At 52.8% G+C, this 19,218-nt stretch overlaps 1 protein-coding gene across 1 annotated transcript in view; it reads left to right on the forward strand.

Moving 5' to 3' along the window:
- LOC141161317 (kalirin-like) overlaps nt 1–19,218 on the forward strand; it is a 621,825-nt gene that overhangs the window by 495,283 nt on the left and 107,324 nt on the right. The window contains exons 28-31 of the mRNA XM_073646130.1: nt 6,166–6,232; nt 6,335–6,438; nt 10,041–10,110; nt 10,905–10,991. Coding sequence (XP_073502231.1) covers nt 6,166–6,232; nt 6,335–6,438; nt 10,041–10,110; nt 10,905–10,991 — 328 coding nt within the window. The remainder of the gene's footprint in view (nt 1–6,165; nt 6,233–6,334; nt 6,439–10,040; nt 10,111–10,904; nt 10,992–19,218) is intronic.

The raw sequence follows: 19,218 nt of genomic DNA on the forward strand, positions 1-19,218 counted from the left end.
AGATCCCTCTGTGTGTAATGACTCTATATAATAGATTTCTGTGTGTAATGTCTCTATATAATAGATCCCTCTGTCTGTAATGACTCTATATAATAGATCGCTCTGTGTGTAATGACTCTATATAATAGATCCCTCTGTGTGTAATGACTCTATATAATAGATCCCTCTGCGTGTAATGACTCTATAATAGATCGCTCTGCGTGTAATGACTCTATATAATAGATCGCTCTGCGTGTAATGACTCTATATAATAGATCCCTCTGTGTGTAATGACTCTATATAATAGATCCCTCTGTGTGTAATGACTCTATATAATAGATCCCTCTGTCTGTAATGACTCTATATAATAGATCGCTCTGTGTGTAATGACTCTATATAATAGATCCCTCTGTGTGTAATGACTCTATATAATAGATCCCTCTGCGTGTAATGACTCTATATAATAGATCCCTCTGTGTGTAATGACTCTATATAATAGATCCCTCTGCGTGTAATGACTCTATATAATAGATCCCTCTGTGTGTAATGACTCTATATAATAGATCCCTCTGTGTGTAATGACTCTATATAATAGATCCCTCTGTGTGTAATGACTCTATATAATAGATCCCTCTGTCTGTAATGACTCTATATAATAGATCGCTCTGTGTGTAATGACTCTATATAATAGATCCCTCTGTGTGTAATGACTCTATATAATAGATCCCTCTGCGTGTAATGACTCTATAATAGATCGCTCTGCGTGTAATGACTCTATATAATAGATCGCTCTGCGTGTAATGACTCTATATAATAGATCCCTCTGTGTGTAATGACTCTATATAATAGATCCCTCTGTGTGTAATGACTCTATATAATAGATCTCTCTGTGTGTAATGTCTCTATATAATAGATCCCTCTGTGTGTAATGACTCTATATAATAGATCCCTCTGTGTGTAATGACTCTATATAATAGATCTCTCTGTGTGTAATGTCTCTATATAATAGATCCCTCTGTGTGTAATGACTATATAATAGATCTCTCTGTGTGTAATGACTCTATATAATAGATCCCTCTGTGTGTAATGACTCTATATAATAGATCCCTCTGCGTGTAATGACTCTATATAATAGATCACTCTGTGTGTAATGTCTCTATATAATAGATCCCTCTGGGTGTAATGACTCTATATAATAGATCGCTCTGCGTGTAATGACTCTATATAATAGATCGCTCTGTGTGTAATGACTCTATATAATAGATCCCTCTGTGTGTAATGACTCTATATAATAGATCCCTCTGTGTGTAATGACTCTATATAATAGATCCCTCTGTATGTAATGACTATATAATAGATTCCTCTGTGTGTAATGACTCTATATAATAGATCCCTCTGCGTGTAATGACTCTATATAATAGATCCCTCTGCGTGTAATGACTCAATATAATAGATCCCTCTGCGTGCAATGACTATATAATAGATCTCTCTGCGTGTAATGACTCTATATAATAGATCCCTCTGCGTGTAATGACTCTATATAATAGATCCCTCTGCGTGTAATGACTCTATATAATAGATCCCTCTGCGTGCAATGACTATATAATAGATCTCTCTGCGTGTAATGACTCTATATAATAGATCCCTCTGTGTGTAATGACTCTATATAATAGATCCCTCTGCGTGTAATGACTCTATATAATAGATCCCTCTGCGTGTAATGTCTCTATATAATAGATCCCTCTGCGTGTAATGACTATATAATAGATCCCTCTGCGTGTAATGTCTCTATATTATAGATCCCTCTGCGTGTAATGTCTCTATATAATAGATCCCTGTGTGTAATGACTCTATATAATAGATCCCTCTGCGTGTAATGACTCTATATAATAGATCCCTCTGCGTGTAATGACTCTATATAATAGATCCCTCTGCGTGTAATGACTCTATATAATAGATCCCTCTGCGTGTAATGACTCTATATAATAGATCCCTCTGCGTGTAATGACTCTATATAATAGACCCCTCTGCGTGTAATGACTCTATATAATAGACCCCTCTGCGTGTAATGACTCTATATAATAGATCCCTCTGCGTGTAATGACTCTATATAATAGATCGCTCTGCGTGTAATGACTCTATATAATAGATCGCTCTGCGTGTAATGACTCTATATAATAGATCCCTCTGTGTGTAGTGACTCTATATAATAGATCCCTCTGTGTGTATTGACTCTATATAATAGATCCCTCTGTGTGTAATGACTCTATATAATAGATCCCTCTGTGTGTAATGACTCTATATAATAGATCCCTCTGCGTGTAATGACTCTATATAATAGATCCCCCTGCGTGTAATGACTCTATATAATAGATCCCTCTGCGTGTAATGACTCTATAGAATAGATCCCTCTGCATTTAATGACTCTATATAATAGATCCCTCTGCGTGTAATGACTCTATATAATAGATCCCTCTGCGTGTAATGACTCTATATAATAGATCCCTCTGCGTGTAATGACTCTATATAATAGATCCCTCTGCGTGTAATGACTCTATATAATAGATCCCCCTGCGTGTAATGACTCTATATAATAGATCCCTCTGCGTGTAATGACTCTATAGAATAGATCCCTCTGCATTTAATGACTCTATATAATAGATCCCTCTGCGTGTAATGACTCTATATAATAGATCCCTCTGCGTGTAATGACTCTATATAATAGATCCCTCTGCGTGTAATGACTCTATATAATAGATCCCTCTGCGTGTAATGACTCTATATAATAGATCCCTCTGCGTGTAATGACTCTATATAATAGATCCCTCTGCGTCTAATGACTCTATATAATAGATCCCTCTGTGTGTAATGACTCTATATAATAGATCCCTCTGTGTGTAATGACTCTATATAATAGATCGCTCTGCGTGTAATGACTCTATATAATAGATCGCTCTGCGTGTAATGACTCTATATAATAGATCGCTCTGCGTGTAATGACTCTATATAATAGATCACTCTGTGTGTAATGACTCTATATAATAGATCCCTCTGTGTGTAATGACTCTATATAATAGATCCCTCTGTGTGTAATGACTCTATATAATAGATCCCTCTGCGTGTAATGACTCTATATAATAGATCCCTCTGTGTGTAATGACTCTATATAATAGATCCCTCTGTGTGTAATGACTCTATATAATAGATCCCTCTGTGTGTAATGACTCTATATAATAGATCCCTCTGTGTGTAATGGCTTTATATAATAGATCCCTCTGTGTGTAATGACTCTATATAATAGATCCCTCTGTGTGTAATGACTCTATATAATAGATCCCTCTGCGTGTAATGACTCTATATAATAGATCCCTCTGTGTGTAATGACTCTATATAATAGATCCCTCTGCGTGTAATGACTCTATATAATAGATCCCTCTGTGTGTAATGACTCTATATAATAGATCCCTCTGCGTGTAATGACTCTATATAATAGATCCCTCTGCGTGTAACGACTCTATATAATATGGGAGTTTCACTTTTTGCATTGACGAACCGAAATAGATTAACTTTTTGATGATATTCTAATTTTGTGAGAAGCACCTGTATATCCTGTCCACATCCTGATTCACCTCCTCTGATACATTCTGTCCATGTCCTCATCCACCTCCTTTACATTAATTCTGCCCCCGTCCTTATATGCCTCCTCTGATGCATCCTGCCAATGTCCTGATTGGTCTCCTCTGATACATCCTGTCCATGTCTCCTAATCTGCCTTCTCTGATGCATCCTGCCTCCTTCCTGATCTGCCTCCTCTGATACATCCTGTTCACATCCTGATCTGCCTCTTCTGATACATCCTGTCCACATCCTGATCTGCCTCTTCTGATACATCCTGTCCACGTCCTGATCTGCCTCCTCTGATACATTCTGTCCACGTCCTGATCGGCCTCCTCTGATACATTCTGTCCACATCCTGATCTGCCTCTTCTGATACATCCTGTCCACGTCCTGATCTGCCTCCTCTGATACATCCTGTCCACATCCTGATCTGCCTCTTCTGATACATCCTGTCCACTTCCTGATCTGCCTCCTCTGATACATTGTGTCCACGTCCTGATCTGCCTCCTCTGATACATCCTGTCCACGTCCTGATCTGCCTCCTCTGATACATCCTGTCCACGTCTCCTAATATGCCTTCTCTGATGCATCCTGCCTCTTTCCGGATCAGCCTCCTCTGATACATTCTGTCCACGTCCTGATTGGCCTCCTCTGATACATTCTGTCCACGTCCTGATCGGCCTTCTCTGATACATTCTGTCCACGTCCTGATCTGCCTCCTCTGATACATTCTGTCCACGTCCTGATCGGCCTCCTCTGATACATTCTGTCCACGTCCTGATCTGCCTCCTCTGATACATTCTGTCCACGTCCTGATCTGCCTCCTCTGATACATTCTGTCCACGTCCTGATCTGCCTCCTCTGATACATTCTGTCCACGTCCTGATCTGCCTCCTCTGATACATTCTGTCCACGTCCTGATCTGCCTCCTCTGATACATTCTGTCCACGTCCTGATCTGCCTCCTCTGATACATTCTGTCCACGTCCTGATCTGCCTCCTCTGATACATTCTGTCCACGTCCTGATCTGCCTCCTCTGATACATCCTGTCCACGTCCTGATCTGCCTCCTCTGATGCATTCTGTCCACGTCCTGATCTGCCTCCTCTGATACATTCTGTCCACGTCCTGATCTGCCTCCTCTGATACATCCTGTCCACGTCCTGATCTTCCTCCTCTGATGCATTCTGTCCACGTCCTGATTGGCTTCCTCTGATACATTCTGTCCACGTCCTGATCTGCCTCCTCTGATACATTCTGTCCACGTCCTGATCTGCCTCCTCTGATGCATTCTGTCCACGTCCTGATTGGCCTCCTCTGATACATTCTGTCCACGTCCTGATCTGCCTCCTCTGATACATTCTGTCCACGTCCTGATCTGCCTCCTCTGATACATTCTGTCCACGTCCTGATCTGCCTCCTCTGATACATTCTGTCCACGTCCTGATCTGCCTCCTCTGATACATCCTGTCCACGTCCTGATCTGCCTCCTCTGATACATTCTGTCCACGTCCTGATCTGCCTCCTCTGATACATTCTGTCCACGTCCTGATCTGCCTCCTCTGATACATTCTGTCCACGTCCTGATCTGCCTCCTCTGATACATTCTGTCCACGTCCTGTTCTGCCTCCTCTGATACATTCTGTCCACGTCCTGATCTGCCTCCTCTGATACATCCTGTCCACGTCCTGATCTGCCTCCTCTGATACATTCTGTCCACGTCCTGATCTGCCTCCTCTGATACATCCTGTCCACGTCCTGATCGGCCTCCTCTGATACATTCTGTCCACGTCCTGATCTGCCTCCTCTGATGCATTCTGTCCACGTCCTGATCTGCCTCCTCTGATGCATTCTGTCCACGTCCTGATCTGCCTCCTCTGATACATCCTGTCCACGTCCTGATCTGCCTCCTCTGATACATTCTGTCCACGTCCTGATCTGCCTCCTCTGATACATTCTGTCCACGTCCTGATCTGCCTCCTCTGATACATTCTGTCCACATCCTGATCTGCCTCCTCTGATACATTCTGTCCACGTCCTGATCTGCCTCCTCTGATACATTCTGTCCACGTCCTGATTGGCCTCCTCTGATACATTCTGTCCACGTCCTGATCTGCCTCCTCTGATACATCCTGTCCACGTCCTGATCTGCCTCCTCTGATACATTCTGTCCACGTCCTGATCTGCCTCCTCTGATACATTCTGTCCACGTCCTGATCTGCCTCCTCTGATACATCCTGTCCACGTCCTGATCTGCCTCCTCTGATACATTCTGTCCACGTCCTGATCTGCCTCCTCTGATACATCCTGTCCACGTCCTGATCTGCCTCCTCTGATGCATTCTGTCCACGTCCTGATCTGCCTCCTCTGATGCATTCTGTCCACGTCCTGATCTGCCTCCTCTGATACATTCTGTCCACGTCCTGATCTGCCTCCTCTGATACATCCTGTCCACGTCCTGATCTGCCTCCTCTGATACATCCTGTCCACGTCCTGATCTGCCTCCTCTGATACATTCTGTCCACGTCCTCATCCACCACCTTTACATTAATTCTGCTTTCTTGTATAGGTTTGTGTTAAACGAGTTGGTTCAGACAGAGAGGGATTACGTGAAGGACCTGGGCGTGGTGGTGGAGGTGAGTGTCGGTCTCCCGCTCTCTGTGTAAGTGACCTCCGGTCAGTGACCTCCGGGTCAGAAGACCTGTTGGCTGTGCTCATCACCCTTCTCCTCTGCACAGGGCTTCATCCCCAGGATACAGGAGAAAGGCTCATCAGAGGACATGAACGGGAAGGACAAGATCGTGTTCGGTAACATTCACCAGATCTACGACTGGCACAAGGAGTAAGTGGCCTGTTCAGCTCTGCTCATCCAGATCCTGGTCTCATGGAGGCAGTAACAATGTGCAGTAACCCGCTCCACGCTGAGATTGTGTCCTGCACTGACAAAGCTTTTCTATATATTCCTGTTATTCTGGTCACCCTGCTCCCTCCACAAAATATCCTGCTGAGAGAATGAAGCCGTTAATGGCGTTTGCCTTCTTGTCCGAGTTTTCTTCTATTTTTTTTTGGTAATTGTCACTGGGCACTGACAGGCCGCACTATTCATGCTCTACAACTCATCATTATGACGATATTCTGCAATAAGGCAGGACCAGGTGCCCGCTGCCCCCTGTAGGACCAGGTGCCCGCTGCCCCCTGCGCCACAGCGGGCGACGTGAGCCAGACGTTATCTGTGAGCAGAGTAACCATTCAGATGATACTGCGGAGGCAGGGATGGGGGCCGAGGCGGGGGATGGGGGCCGAGGCGGGGGATGGGGGCCGAGGCGGGGGATGGGGGCCGAGGCGAGGGATTGGGGGCCGAGGCGAGGGATGGGGGCCGAGGCGGGGGATGGGGGCCGAGGCGGGGGATGGGGGCCGAGGCGGGGGATGGGGGCCTAGGCGGGGGATTGGGGGCCGAGGCGGGGGATGGGGGCCGAGGCGGGGGATGGGGGCCGAGGCGAGGGATGGGGGCCGAGGCGGGGGATGGGGGCCGAGGCGAGGGATGGGGGCCGAGGCGGGGGATGGGGGCCTAGGCGGGGGATGGGGGCCGAGGCGAGGGATGGGGGCCTAGGCGGGGGATGGGGGCCGAGGCGGGGGATGGGGGCCGAGGCGGGGGATTGGGGGCCGAGGCGGGGGATGGGGGCCGAGGCGGGGGATGGGGGCCGAGGCGGGGGATTGGGGGCCGAGGCGGGGGATGGGGGCCGAGGCGGGGGATGGGGGCCGAGGCGGGGGATGGGGGCCGAGGCGAGGGATGGGGGCCGAGGCGAGGTATGGGGGGCCGAGGCGAGGTATGGGGGCCGAGGCGGGGGATGGGGGCCGAGGCAAGGGATGGGGACAGCGGATTTGGGCCGAGGCGGGGGATGGGGGCTCAGTTGGGTATGGGGGCCGAGGCACGGGATGGAGGCAGGGGGGAGGGATGGGAGCCAAGGTGGGATATGGGGACAGAGTCACGGGATGAAGGCCGAGGCGAGGGATGGGGGCCGAGGCGAGGGATGGGGGCCTAGGCGGGGGATGGGGGCCGAGGCGGGGGATGGGGGCCGAGGCGGGGGATTGGGGGCCGAGGCGGGGGATGGGGGCCGAGGCGGGGGATGGGGGCCGAGGCGGGGGATGGGGGCCGAGGCGGGGGATGGGGGCCTAGGCGGGGGATGGGGGCCGAGGCGAGGGATGGGGGCCGAGGCGGGGGATGGGGGCCTAGGCGGGGGATGGGGGCCGAGGCGGGGGATGGGGGCCTAGGCGGGGGATGGGGGCCGAGGCGGGGGATGGGGGCCGAGGCGGGGGATGGGGGCCGAGGCGAGGGATTGGGGGCCGAGGCGGGGGATGGGGGCCGAGGCGGGGGATGGGGGCCGAGGCGGGGGATGGGGGCCGAGGCGGGGGATGGGGGCCGAGGCGAGGGATGGGGGCCGAGGCGAGGTATGGGGGGCCGAGGCGGGGGATGGGGGCCGAGGCAAGGGATGGGGACAGCGGATTTGGGCCGAGGCGGGGGATGGGGGGCTCAGTTGGGTATGGGGGCCGAGGCACGGGATGGAGGCAGGGGGGAGGGATGGGAGCCAAGGTGGGATATGGGGACAGAGTCACGGGATGAAGGCCGAGGCGAGGGATGGGGGCAGGGGATGAAGGGGGAGGGAATGGGACGGAGACGGGTTATGGGGCGGAGGACCATTTCATGTTACAGGTCACACACTATGGCAAGACTGAACACAGCAACAAGACACAAGTGATGGAGGCGACGGGCGATCCCCAGATACTGATGATGGAGGCGACGGGCGATCCCCAGATACTGATGATGGAGGCGACGGGCGGTCACCAGATACTGATGATGGAGGCGACGGGCGGTCACCAGATACTGATGATGGAGGCGACGGTCGATCCCCAGATACTGATGATGGAGGCGACGGGCGGTCACCAGATACTGATGATGGAGGCGACGGGCGGTCACCAGATACTGATGATGGAGGCGACGGGCGATCACCAGATACTGATGATGGAGGCGACGAGTGATCACCAGATACTGATGATTGAGGTGACGGGCGGTCACCAGATACTGATGATGGAGGCGACGTGCAGTCACCAGATACTGATGATGGAGGCGACGGGCGGTCACCAGATACTGATGATGGAGGCGACGGGCGGTCACCAGATACTGATGATGGAGGCGACGGGCGATCACCAGATACTGATGATGGAGGCGACGAGTGATCACCAGATACTGATGATTGAGGTGACGGGCGGTCACCAGATACTGATGATGGAGGCGACGTGCAGTCACCAGATACTGATGATGGAGGCGACGGGCGGTCACCAGATACTGATGATGGAGGCGACGGGCGGTCACCAGATACTGATGATGGAGGCTACGGGTGGTCACCAGACACTGATGATGGAGGCGACAGGCGGTCACCAGATACTGATGATGGAGGCGACGGGCGGTCACCAGATACTGATGATGGAGGAGACTGGCGGTCACCAGATACTGATGATGGAGGTGATGGGCGATCCCCATATACTGATGATGGAGGAGACGGGCGGTCACCAGATACTGATGATGGAGGTGATGGGCGGTCACCAGATACTGATGATGGAGGAGACTGGCGGTCACCAGATACTGATGATGGAGGAGACGGGCGGTCACCAGATACTCATGATGGAGGAGACGGGCGGTCACCAGATACTGATGATGGAGGCGACTGGCGGTCACCAGATACTGATGATGGAGGCGACGGGCGGTCACCAGATACTGATGATGGAGGAGACTGGCGGTCACCAGATACTGATGATGGAGGTGATGGGCGATCCCCATATACTGATGATGGAGGAGACGGGCGGTCACCAGATACTGATGATGGAGGTGATGGGCGGTCACCAGATACTGATGATGGAGGAGACTGGCGGTCACCAGATACTGATGATGGAGGAGACGGGCGGTCACCAGATACTCATGATGGAGGAGACGGGCGGTCACCAGATACTGATGATGGAGGCGACTGGCGGTCACCAGATACTGATGATGGAGGCGACGTGCAGTCACCAGATACTGAGGATGGAGGAGACGGGCAGTCACCAGATACTGATGATGGAGGCGACGTGCAGTCACCAGATACTGATGATGGAGGCGACGTGCAGTCACCTGACACAGAGGGGATTTACATTTCTCTGTTCTTCAGTCACTCTGCATTTTGTTAATTGCCAGATTGAATCTATTAACCCTTCCAGTTTTGGTGGCTTTCTTCCCTGCAGCACTTTCACCACCTGCCTGGTACTTTTGCACAGTGTGGAGCCTCTAGACTTGCTCTCTGGTCACTGGCTCTTTATGATCCCTGAATATCAGGTTTTCCTCCTCAGGACTGGGGTATTTTAACCCCCTGAACTCCTCAGGCTTGTCTCTAAATGTTTTTTTCTCTTTCTCAGCTTTTTCCTTGGGGAGCTGCAGAAGTGTCTCCCGGAGCCGGAGCGGCTGGCCCAGCTCTTCATCAAGCACGTGAGTGGATCCCTCCCCTGAATGTTCTGTTCTGTCCGTGTCATCGACACACGAGTAACGAGATTCGGCAGCGACCAGGGCTTCAACTATCTGGTGTCGGCTTGCGGTGAGATTGGAGACCAGGCCGGGATATTCTGTCATTGGGGCACAATGCTGGAGTGTCATAAGTCTACGTGTAAGATAAAACCTGATCCTACTTTGCATTGTTCACCTGGATGCAGCCTGCAGTGTAAAGGATGGAGGATATCATGACCACCAATACGTTTTTTTTGCTGACTTGAGAAATAAGAGAACAGCATCTCCTGAAGGGTGAAAATGCCGCAGGTGCCTCCACTACATCAGCCACAGTCAGTGAGGTCACCGGCCATGGCCGTTTAACCCCTTAGATGCTGCTGTCAATAATGACAATGGCATCTAGACGGTTAACAGGGTGTGGGGGCTCCCTCTATAACCCCATTGTCCCCCGAGATGGTGATTGTGCGGTCATGATGGTGGCCGTGACAATGCAAGGTCTAGTGCATTTTCTTTTAATATATATATATATAAGTACAATGTGTCACAAAGAAACAATCTGAAAATCACTGGGATATGATGAAGCGTTCCAGAGTTACCGCCACATAAAGTGACACGTGTCAGATTTGATAAATGTGGCCTGGTCACTAAGGGGTTCAACCACGGGGTGAAGGGTCAGTGAGCGGCACTGGTTAGCAGCGGAGTGTGGTCGGACCCCCATAGACATCGGTTTAACGCCATCTGTTCTGCATCAGTAATAGTCATTGTTTCTCTGTATCCAGGAGAGGAAGCTGCACATGTACGTGGTCTACTGCCAGAATAAACCGCGCTCCGAATACGTGGTCGCCGAGTACGACGCCTTCTTCGAGGTAAGAAAAGACCCGGAGTCATCACTGAAGTCATTCTCAGGAGCCGGATTCACCTCTGATCCCCCATCTCAAGAACATACAGATGTAGCCCCCTCTGACGTCTGCTGTCTGAATCTGCAGAATCAAGAGTGCAGCTCTGAAGTATAATACAGGCTGGACCAAAGTCCTCATACAATATGTCATTACCATCCCTCATATTCTGTATTTTCACAAGCTTTGATTACCGTGTCCAGTATGTGGATGACTATTCTGTGTGGACGCCTCCTGATCTCATACCTCTGGTGTGCAGGAGGGGCGTCTGTCCGGAGGATCCGTGTCCAGTACGTGGATGACTATTCTGTGTGGACGCCTCCTTATCTCATACCTCTGGTGTGCAGGAGAGGCGTCTGTCCGGAGGATCCGTGTCCAGTACGTGGATGACTATTCTGTGTGGACACCTCCTGATCTCATACCTCTGGTGTGCAGGAGGGGCGTCTGTCCGGAGGATCCGTGTCCAGTACGTGGATGACTATTCTGTGTGGACGCCTCCTTATCTCATACCTCTGGTGTGCAGGAGGGGCGTCTGTCCGGAGGATCTGTGTCCAGTACGTGGATGACTATTCTATGCGGACACCTCCTGATCTCATACCTCTGGTGTGCAGGAGGGGCGTCTGTCCGGAGGATCCGTGTCCAGTATGTGGATGACTATTCTGTGTGGACACCTCCTGATCTCATACCTCTGGTGTGCAGGAGAGGCGTCTGTCCGGAGGATCCGTGTCCAGTATGTGGATGACTATTCTGTGTGGACACCTCCTGATCTCATACCTCTGGTGTGCAGGAGGGGCGTCTGTCCGGAGGATACGTGTCTAGTACGTGGATGACTATTCTGTGTGGACGCCTCCTGATCTCATACCTCTGGTGTGCAGGAGAGGCGTCTGTCCGGAGGATCCGTGTCCAGTACGTGGATGACTATTCTGTGTGGACGCCTCCTGATCTCATACCTCTGGTGTGCAGGAGAGGCGTCTGTCCGCAGGATCCGTGTCCAGTACGTGGATGACTATTCTGTGTGGACGCCTCCTGATCTCATACCTCTGGTGTGCAGGAGGGGCGTCTGTCCGGAGGATCCGTGTCCAGTACGTGGATGACTATTCTGTGCGGACACCTCCTGATCTCATACCTCTGGTGTGCAGGAGGGGCGTCTGTCCGGAGGATCCGTGTCCAGTATGTGGATGACTATTCTGTGTGGACACCTCCTGATCTCATACCTCTGGTGTGCAGGAGGGGCGTCTGTCCGGAGGATCCGTGTCCAGTACGTGGATGACTATTCTGTGTGGACGCCTCCTGATCTCATACCTCTGGTGTGCAGGAGAGGCGTCTGTCCGGAGGATCCGTGTCTAGTACGTGGATGACTATTCTGTGTGGACGCCTCCTGATCTCATACCTCTGGTGTGCAGGAGAGGCGTCTGTCCGGAGGATCCGTGTCCAGTATGTGGATGACTATTCTGTGCGGACGCCTCCTGATCTCATACCTCTGGTGTGCAGGAGGGGCGTCTGTCCGGAGGATCCGTGTCCAGTACGTGGATGACTATTCTGTGCGGACGCCTCCTGATCTCATACCTCTGGTGTGCAGGAGAGGCGTCTGTCCGGAGGATCCGTGTCCAGTACATGGATGACTATTCTGTGTGGACGCCTCCTGATCTCATACCTCTGGTGTGCAGGAGAGGCGTCTGTCCGGAGGATCTGTGTCCAGTACGTGGATGACTATTCTATGCGGACGCCTCCTGATCTCATACCTCTGGTGTGCAGGAGGGGCGTCTGTCCGGAGGATCCGTGTCCAGTACGTGGATGACTATTCTGTGCGGACACCTCCTGATCTCATACCTCTGGTGTGCAGGAGGGGCGTCTGTCCGGAGGATCCGTGTCCAGTATGTGGATGACTATTCTGTGCGGACACCTCCTGATCTCATACCTCTGGTGTGCAGGAGGGGCGTCTGTCCGGAGGATCCGTGTCCAGTATGTGGATGACTATTCTGTGCGGACACCTCCTGATCTCATACCTCTGGTGTGCAGGAGGGGCGTCTGTCCGGAGGATCCGTGTCCAGTATGTGGATGACTATTCTGTGCGGACGCCTCCTGATCTCATACCTCTGGTGTGCAGGAGGGGCGTCTGTCCGGAGGATCTGTGTCCAGTACGTGGATGACTATTCTATGCGGACGCCTCCTGATCTCATACCTCTGGTGTGCAGGAGGGGCGTCTGTCCGGAGGATCTGTGTCCAGTACGTGGATGACTATTCTGTGCGGACGCCTCCTGATCTCATACCTCTGGTGTGCAGGAGGGGCGTCTGTCCGGAGGATCCGTGTCCAGTACGTGGATGACTATTCTATGTGGACGCCTCCTGATCTCATACCTCTGGTGTGCAGGAGAGGCGTCTGTCCGGAGGATCCGTGTCCAGTACGTGGATGACTATTCTATGCGGACACCTCCTGATCTCATACCTCTGGTGTGCAGGAGAGGCGTCTGTCCGCAGGATCTGTGTCCAGTACGTGGATGACTATTCTATGCGGACGCCTCCTGATCTCATACCTCTGGTGTGCAGGAGAGGCGTCTGTCCGGAGGATCTGTGTCCAGTACGTGGATGACTATTCTATGCGGACGCCTCCTGATCTCATACCTCTGGTGTGCAGGAGGGGCGTCTGTCCGGAGGATCCGTGTCCAGTACGTGGATGACTATTCTATGCGGACACCTCCTGATCTCATACCTCTGGTGTGCAGGAGGGGCGTCTGTCCGGAGAATCCGTGTCCAGTACGTGGATGACTATTCTATGCGGACACCTCCTGATCTCATACCTCTGGTGTGCAGGAGGGGCGTCTGTCCGCAGGATCCGTGTCCAGTACGTGGATGACTATTCTGTGCGGACACCTCCTGATCTCATACCTCTGGTGTGCAGGAGGGGCGTCTGTCCGGAGGATCCGTGTCCAGTACGTGGATGACTATTCTGTGCGGACGCCTCCTGATCTCATACCTCTGGTGTGCAGGAGAGGCGTCTGTCCGGAGGATCCGTGTCCAGTACGTGGATGACTATTCTATGCGGACACCTCCTGATCTCATACCTCTGGTGTGCAGGAGAGGCGTCTGTCCGGAGGATCCGTGTCCAGTACGTGGATGACTATTCTGTGCGGACGCCTCCTGATCTCATACCTCTGGTGTGCAGGAGGGGCGTCTGTCCGGAGGATCCGTGTCCAGTACGTGGATGACTATTCTATGCGGACGCCTCCTGATCTCATACCTCTGGTGTGCAGGAGGGGCGTCTGTCCGGAGGATCCGTGTCCAGTACGTGGATGACTATTCTGTGCGGACGCCTCCTGATCTCATACCTCTGGTGTGCAGGAGGGGCGTCTGTCCGGAGGATCCGTGTCCAGTACGTGGATGACTATTCTGTGCGGACACCTCCTGATCTCATACCTCTGGTGTGCAGGAGGGGCGTCTGTCCGGAGGATCCGTGTCCAGTACGTGGATGACTATTCTATGCGGACGCCTCCTGATCTCATACCTCTGGTGTGCAGGAGGGGCGTCTGTCCGGAGGATCTGTGTCCAGTACGTGGATGACTATTCTATGCGGACACCTCCTGATCTCATACCTCTGGTGTGCAGGAGAGGCGTCTGTCCGGAGGATCCGTGTCCAGTACATGGATGACTATTCTATGTGGACACCTCCTGATCTCATACCTCTGGTGTGCAGGAGGGGCGTCTGTCCGCAGGATCCGTGTCCAGTACGTGGATGACTATTCTGTGCGGACGCCTCCTGATCTCATACCTCTGGTGTGCAGGAGAGGCGTCTGTCCGGAGGATCCGTGTCCAGTACATGGATGACTATTCTATGTGGACGCCTCCTGATCTCATACCTCTGGTGTGCAGGAGGGGCGTCTGTCCGCAGGATCCGTGTCCAGTACGTGGATGACTATTCTGTGCGGACGCCTCCTGATCTCATACCTCTGGTGTGCAGGAGGGGCGTCTGTCCGGAGGATACGTGTCCAGTATGTGGATGACTATTCTATGTGGACACCTCCTGATCTCATACCTCTGGTGTGCAGGAGAGGCGTCTGTCCGGAGGATCCGTGTCCAGTACATGGATGACTATTCTGTGCGGACACCTCCTGATCTCATACCTCTGGTGTGCAGGAGAGGCGTCTGTCCGGAGGATCCGTGTCCAGTACATGGATGACTATTCTGTGCGGACACCTCCTGATCTCATACCTCTGGTGTGCAGGAGAGGCGTCTGTCCGGAGGATCCGTGTCCAGTACATGGATGACTATTCTATGTGGACGCCTCCTGATCTCATACCTCTGGTGTGCAGGAGGGGCGTCTGTCCGCAGGATCCGTGTCCAGTACGTGGATGACTATTCTGTGCGGACGCCTCCTGATCTCATACCTCTGGTGTGCAGGAGGGGCGTCTGTCCGGAGGATCTGTGTCCAGTACATGGATGACTATTCTATGCGGACACCTCCTGATCTCATACCTCTGGTGTGCAGGAGAGGCGTCTGTCCGGAGGATCCGTGTCCAGTACATGGATGACTATTCTGTGCGGACGCCTCCTGATCTCATACCTCTGGTGTGCAGGAGAGGCGTCTGTCCGGAGGATCCGTGTCCAGTACATGGATGACTATTCTGTGCGGACACCTCCTGATCTCATACCTCTGGTGTGCAGGAGGGGCGTCTGTCCGCAGGATCCGTGTCCAGTACGTGGATGACTATTCTGTGTGGACACCTCCTGATCTCATACCTCTGGTGTGCAGGAGAGGCGTCTGTCCGGAGGATCCGTGTCCAGTACATGGATGACTATTCTGTGCGGACGCCTCCTGATCTCATACCTCTGGTGTGCAGGAGGGGCGTCTGTCCGGAGGATCTGTGTCCAGTACGTGGATGACTATTCTATGTGGACACCTCCTGATCTCATACCTCTGGTGTGCAGGAGGGGCGTCTGTCCGGAGGATCCGTGTCCAGTACGTGGATGACTATTCTGTGTGGACACCTCCTGATCTCATACCTCTGGTGTGCAGGAGGGGCGTCTGTCCGGAGGATCCGTGTCCAGTATGTGGATGACTATTCTATGCGGACGCCTCCTGATCTCATACCTCTGGTGTGCAGGAGGGGCGTCTGTCCGGAGGATCTGTGTCCAGTATGTGGATGACTATTCTGTGCGGACACCTCCTGATCTCATACCTCTGGTGTGCAGGAGAGGCGTCTGTCCGGAGGATCCGTGTCCAGTACGTGGATGACTATTCTGTGCGGACACCTCCTGATCTCATACCTCTGGTGTGCAGGAGGGGCGTCTGTCCGCAGGATCCGTGTCCAGTATGTGGATGACTATTCTGTGCGGACACCTCCTGATCTCATACCTCTGGTGTGCAGGAGGGGCGTCTGTCCGCAGGATCCGTGTCCAGTACGTGGATGACTATTCTGTGTGGACACCTCCTGATCTCATACCTCTGGTGTGCAGGAGGGGCGTCTGTCCGGAGGATCCGTGTCCAGTATGTGGATGACTATTCTATGCGGACGCCTCCTGATCTCATACCTCTGGTGTGCAGGAGGGGCGTCTGTCCGGAGGATCTGTGTCCAGTATGTGGATGACTATTCTGTGCGGACACCTCCTGATCTCATACCTCTGGTGTGCAGGAGAGGCGTCTGTCCGGAGGATCCGTGTCCAGTACATGGATGACTATTCTATGCGGACGCCTCCTGATCTCATACCTCTGGTGTGCAGGAGGGGCGTCTGTCCGGAGGATCCGTGTCCAGTATGTGGATGACTATTCTGTGCGGACACCTCCTGATCTCATACCTCTGGTGTGCAGGAGGGGCGTCTGTCCGGATGATCCGTGTCCAGTACGTGGATGACTATTCTGTGTGGACGCCTCCTGATCTCATACCTCTGGTGTGCAGGAGAGGCGTCTGTCCGGAGGATCCGTGTCCAGTACGTGGATGACTATTCTGTGCGGACACCTCCTGATCTCATACCTCTGGTGTGCAGGAGGGGCGTCTGTCCGGAGGATCCGTGTCCAGTACATGGATGACTATTCTGTGCGGACACCTCCTGATCTCATACCTCTGGTGTGCAGGAGAGGCGTCTGTCCGGAGGATCCGTGTCCAGTACGTGGATGACTATTCTGTGCGGACACCTCCTGATCTCATACCTCTGGTGTGCAGGAGGGGCGTCTGTCCGGAGGATCTGTGTCCAGTACGTGGATGACTATTCTGTGCGGACACCTCCTGATCTCATACCTCTGGTGTGCAGGAGGGGCGTCTGTCCGGAGGATCTGTGTCCAGTACGTGGATGACTATTCTGTGTGGACGCCTCCTGATCTCATACCTCTGGTGTGCAGGAGGGGCGTCTGTCCGGAGGATCCGTGTCCAGTACGTGGATGACTATTCTATGCGGACACCTCCTGATCTCATACCTCTGGTGTGCAGGAGGGGCGTCTGTCCGCAGGATCCGTGTCCAGTACGTGGATGACTATTCTATGCGGACACCTCCTGATCTCATACCTCTGGTGTGCAGGAGGGGCGTCTGTCCGGAGGATCTGTGTCCAGTACGTGGATGACTATTCTATGCGGACACCTCCTGATCTCATACCTCTGGTGTGCAGGAGGGGCGTCTGTCCGGAGGATCCGTGTCCAGTACATGGATGACTATTCTATGTGGACGCCTCCTGATCTCATACCTCTGGTGTGCAGGAGGGGCGTCTGTCCGCAGGATCCGTGTCCAGTACGTGGATGACTATTCTATGCGGACACCTCCTGATCTCATACCTCTGGTGTGCAGGAGGGGCGTCTGTCCGGAGGATCCGTGTCCAGTACGTGGATGACTATTCTATGTGGACACCTCCTGATCTCATACCTCTGGTGTGCAGGAGGGGCGTCTGTCCGGAGGATCTGTGTCCAGTACGTGGATGACTATTCTATGCGGACACCTCCTGATCTCATACCTCTGGTGTGCAGGAGGGGCGTCTGTCCGGAGGATCCGTGTCCAGTACGTGGATGACTATTCTGTGCGGACACCTCCTGATCTCATACCTCTGGTGTGCAGGAGGGGCGTCTGTCCGGAGGATCCGTGTCCAGTACGTGGATGACTATTCTATGTGGACACCTCCTGATCAAATACCTCTGGTGTGCAGGAGGGGCGTCTGTCCGGAGGATCTGTGTCCAGTACGTGGATGACTATTCTATGCGGACACCTCCTGATCTCATACCTCTGGTGTGCAGGAGGGGCGTCTGTCCGGAGGATCCGTGTCCAGTACATGGATGACTATTCTGTGCGGACGCCTCCTGATCTCATACCTCTGGTGTGCAGGAGGGGCGTCTGTCCGGAGGATCCGTGTCCAGTACATGGATGACTATTCTATGCGGACACCTCCTGATCTCATACCTCTGGTGTGCAGGAGGGGCGTCTGTCCGGAGGATCCGTGTCCAGTACGTGGATGACTATTCTGTGCGGACGCCTCCTGATCTCATACCTCTGGTGTGCAGGAGGGGCGTCTGTCCGGAGGATCCGTGTCCAGTACGTGGATGACTATTCTATGTGGACGCCTCCTGATCTCATACCTCTGGTGTGCAGGAGGGGCGTCTGTCCGGAGGATCCGTGTCCAGTACGTGGATGACTATTCTGTGCGGACACCTCCTGATCTCATACCTCTGGTGTGCAGGAGGGGCGTCTGTCCGGAGGATCCGTGTCCAGTACATGGATGACTATTCTATGTGGACGCCTCCTGATCTCATACCTCTGGTGTGCAGGAGGGGCGTCTGTCCGGAGGATCCGTGTCCAGTACGTGGATGACTATTCTGTGCGGACACCTCCTGATCTCATACCTCTGGTGTGCAGGAGGGGCGTCTGTCCGGAGGATCTGTGTCCAGTACGTGGATGACTATTCTATGCGGACGCCTCCTGATCTCATACCTCTGGTGTGCAGGAGGGGCGTCTGTCCGGAGGATCCGTGTCTAGTACGTGGATGACTATTCTATGTGGACACCTCCTGATCTCATACCTCTGGTGTGCAGGAGGGGCGTCTGTCCGGAGGATCCGTGTCTAGTACGTGGATGACTATTCTATGTGGACACCTCCTGATCTCATACCTCTGGTGTGCAGGAGGGGCGTCTGTCCGGAGGATCCGTGTCTAGTACGTGGATGACTATTCTATGCGGACACCTCCTGATCTCATACCTCTGGTGTGCAGGAGGGGCGTCTGTCCGGA

The sequence above is a fragment of the Phyllobates terribilis genome, unplaced genomic scaffold, assembly GCF_046119375.1.
Source record: "Phyllobates terribilis strain yellow unplaced genomic scaffold, ASM4611937v1 Scaffold_9__5_contigs__length_417890890, whole genome shotgun sequence".
In the NCBI taxonomy this organism is placed as follows: domain Eukaryota; kingdom Metazoa; phylum Chordata; class Amphibia; order Anura; family Dendrobatidae; genus Phyllobates; species Phyllobates terribilis.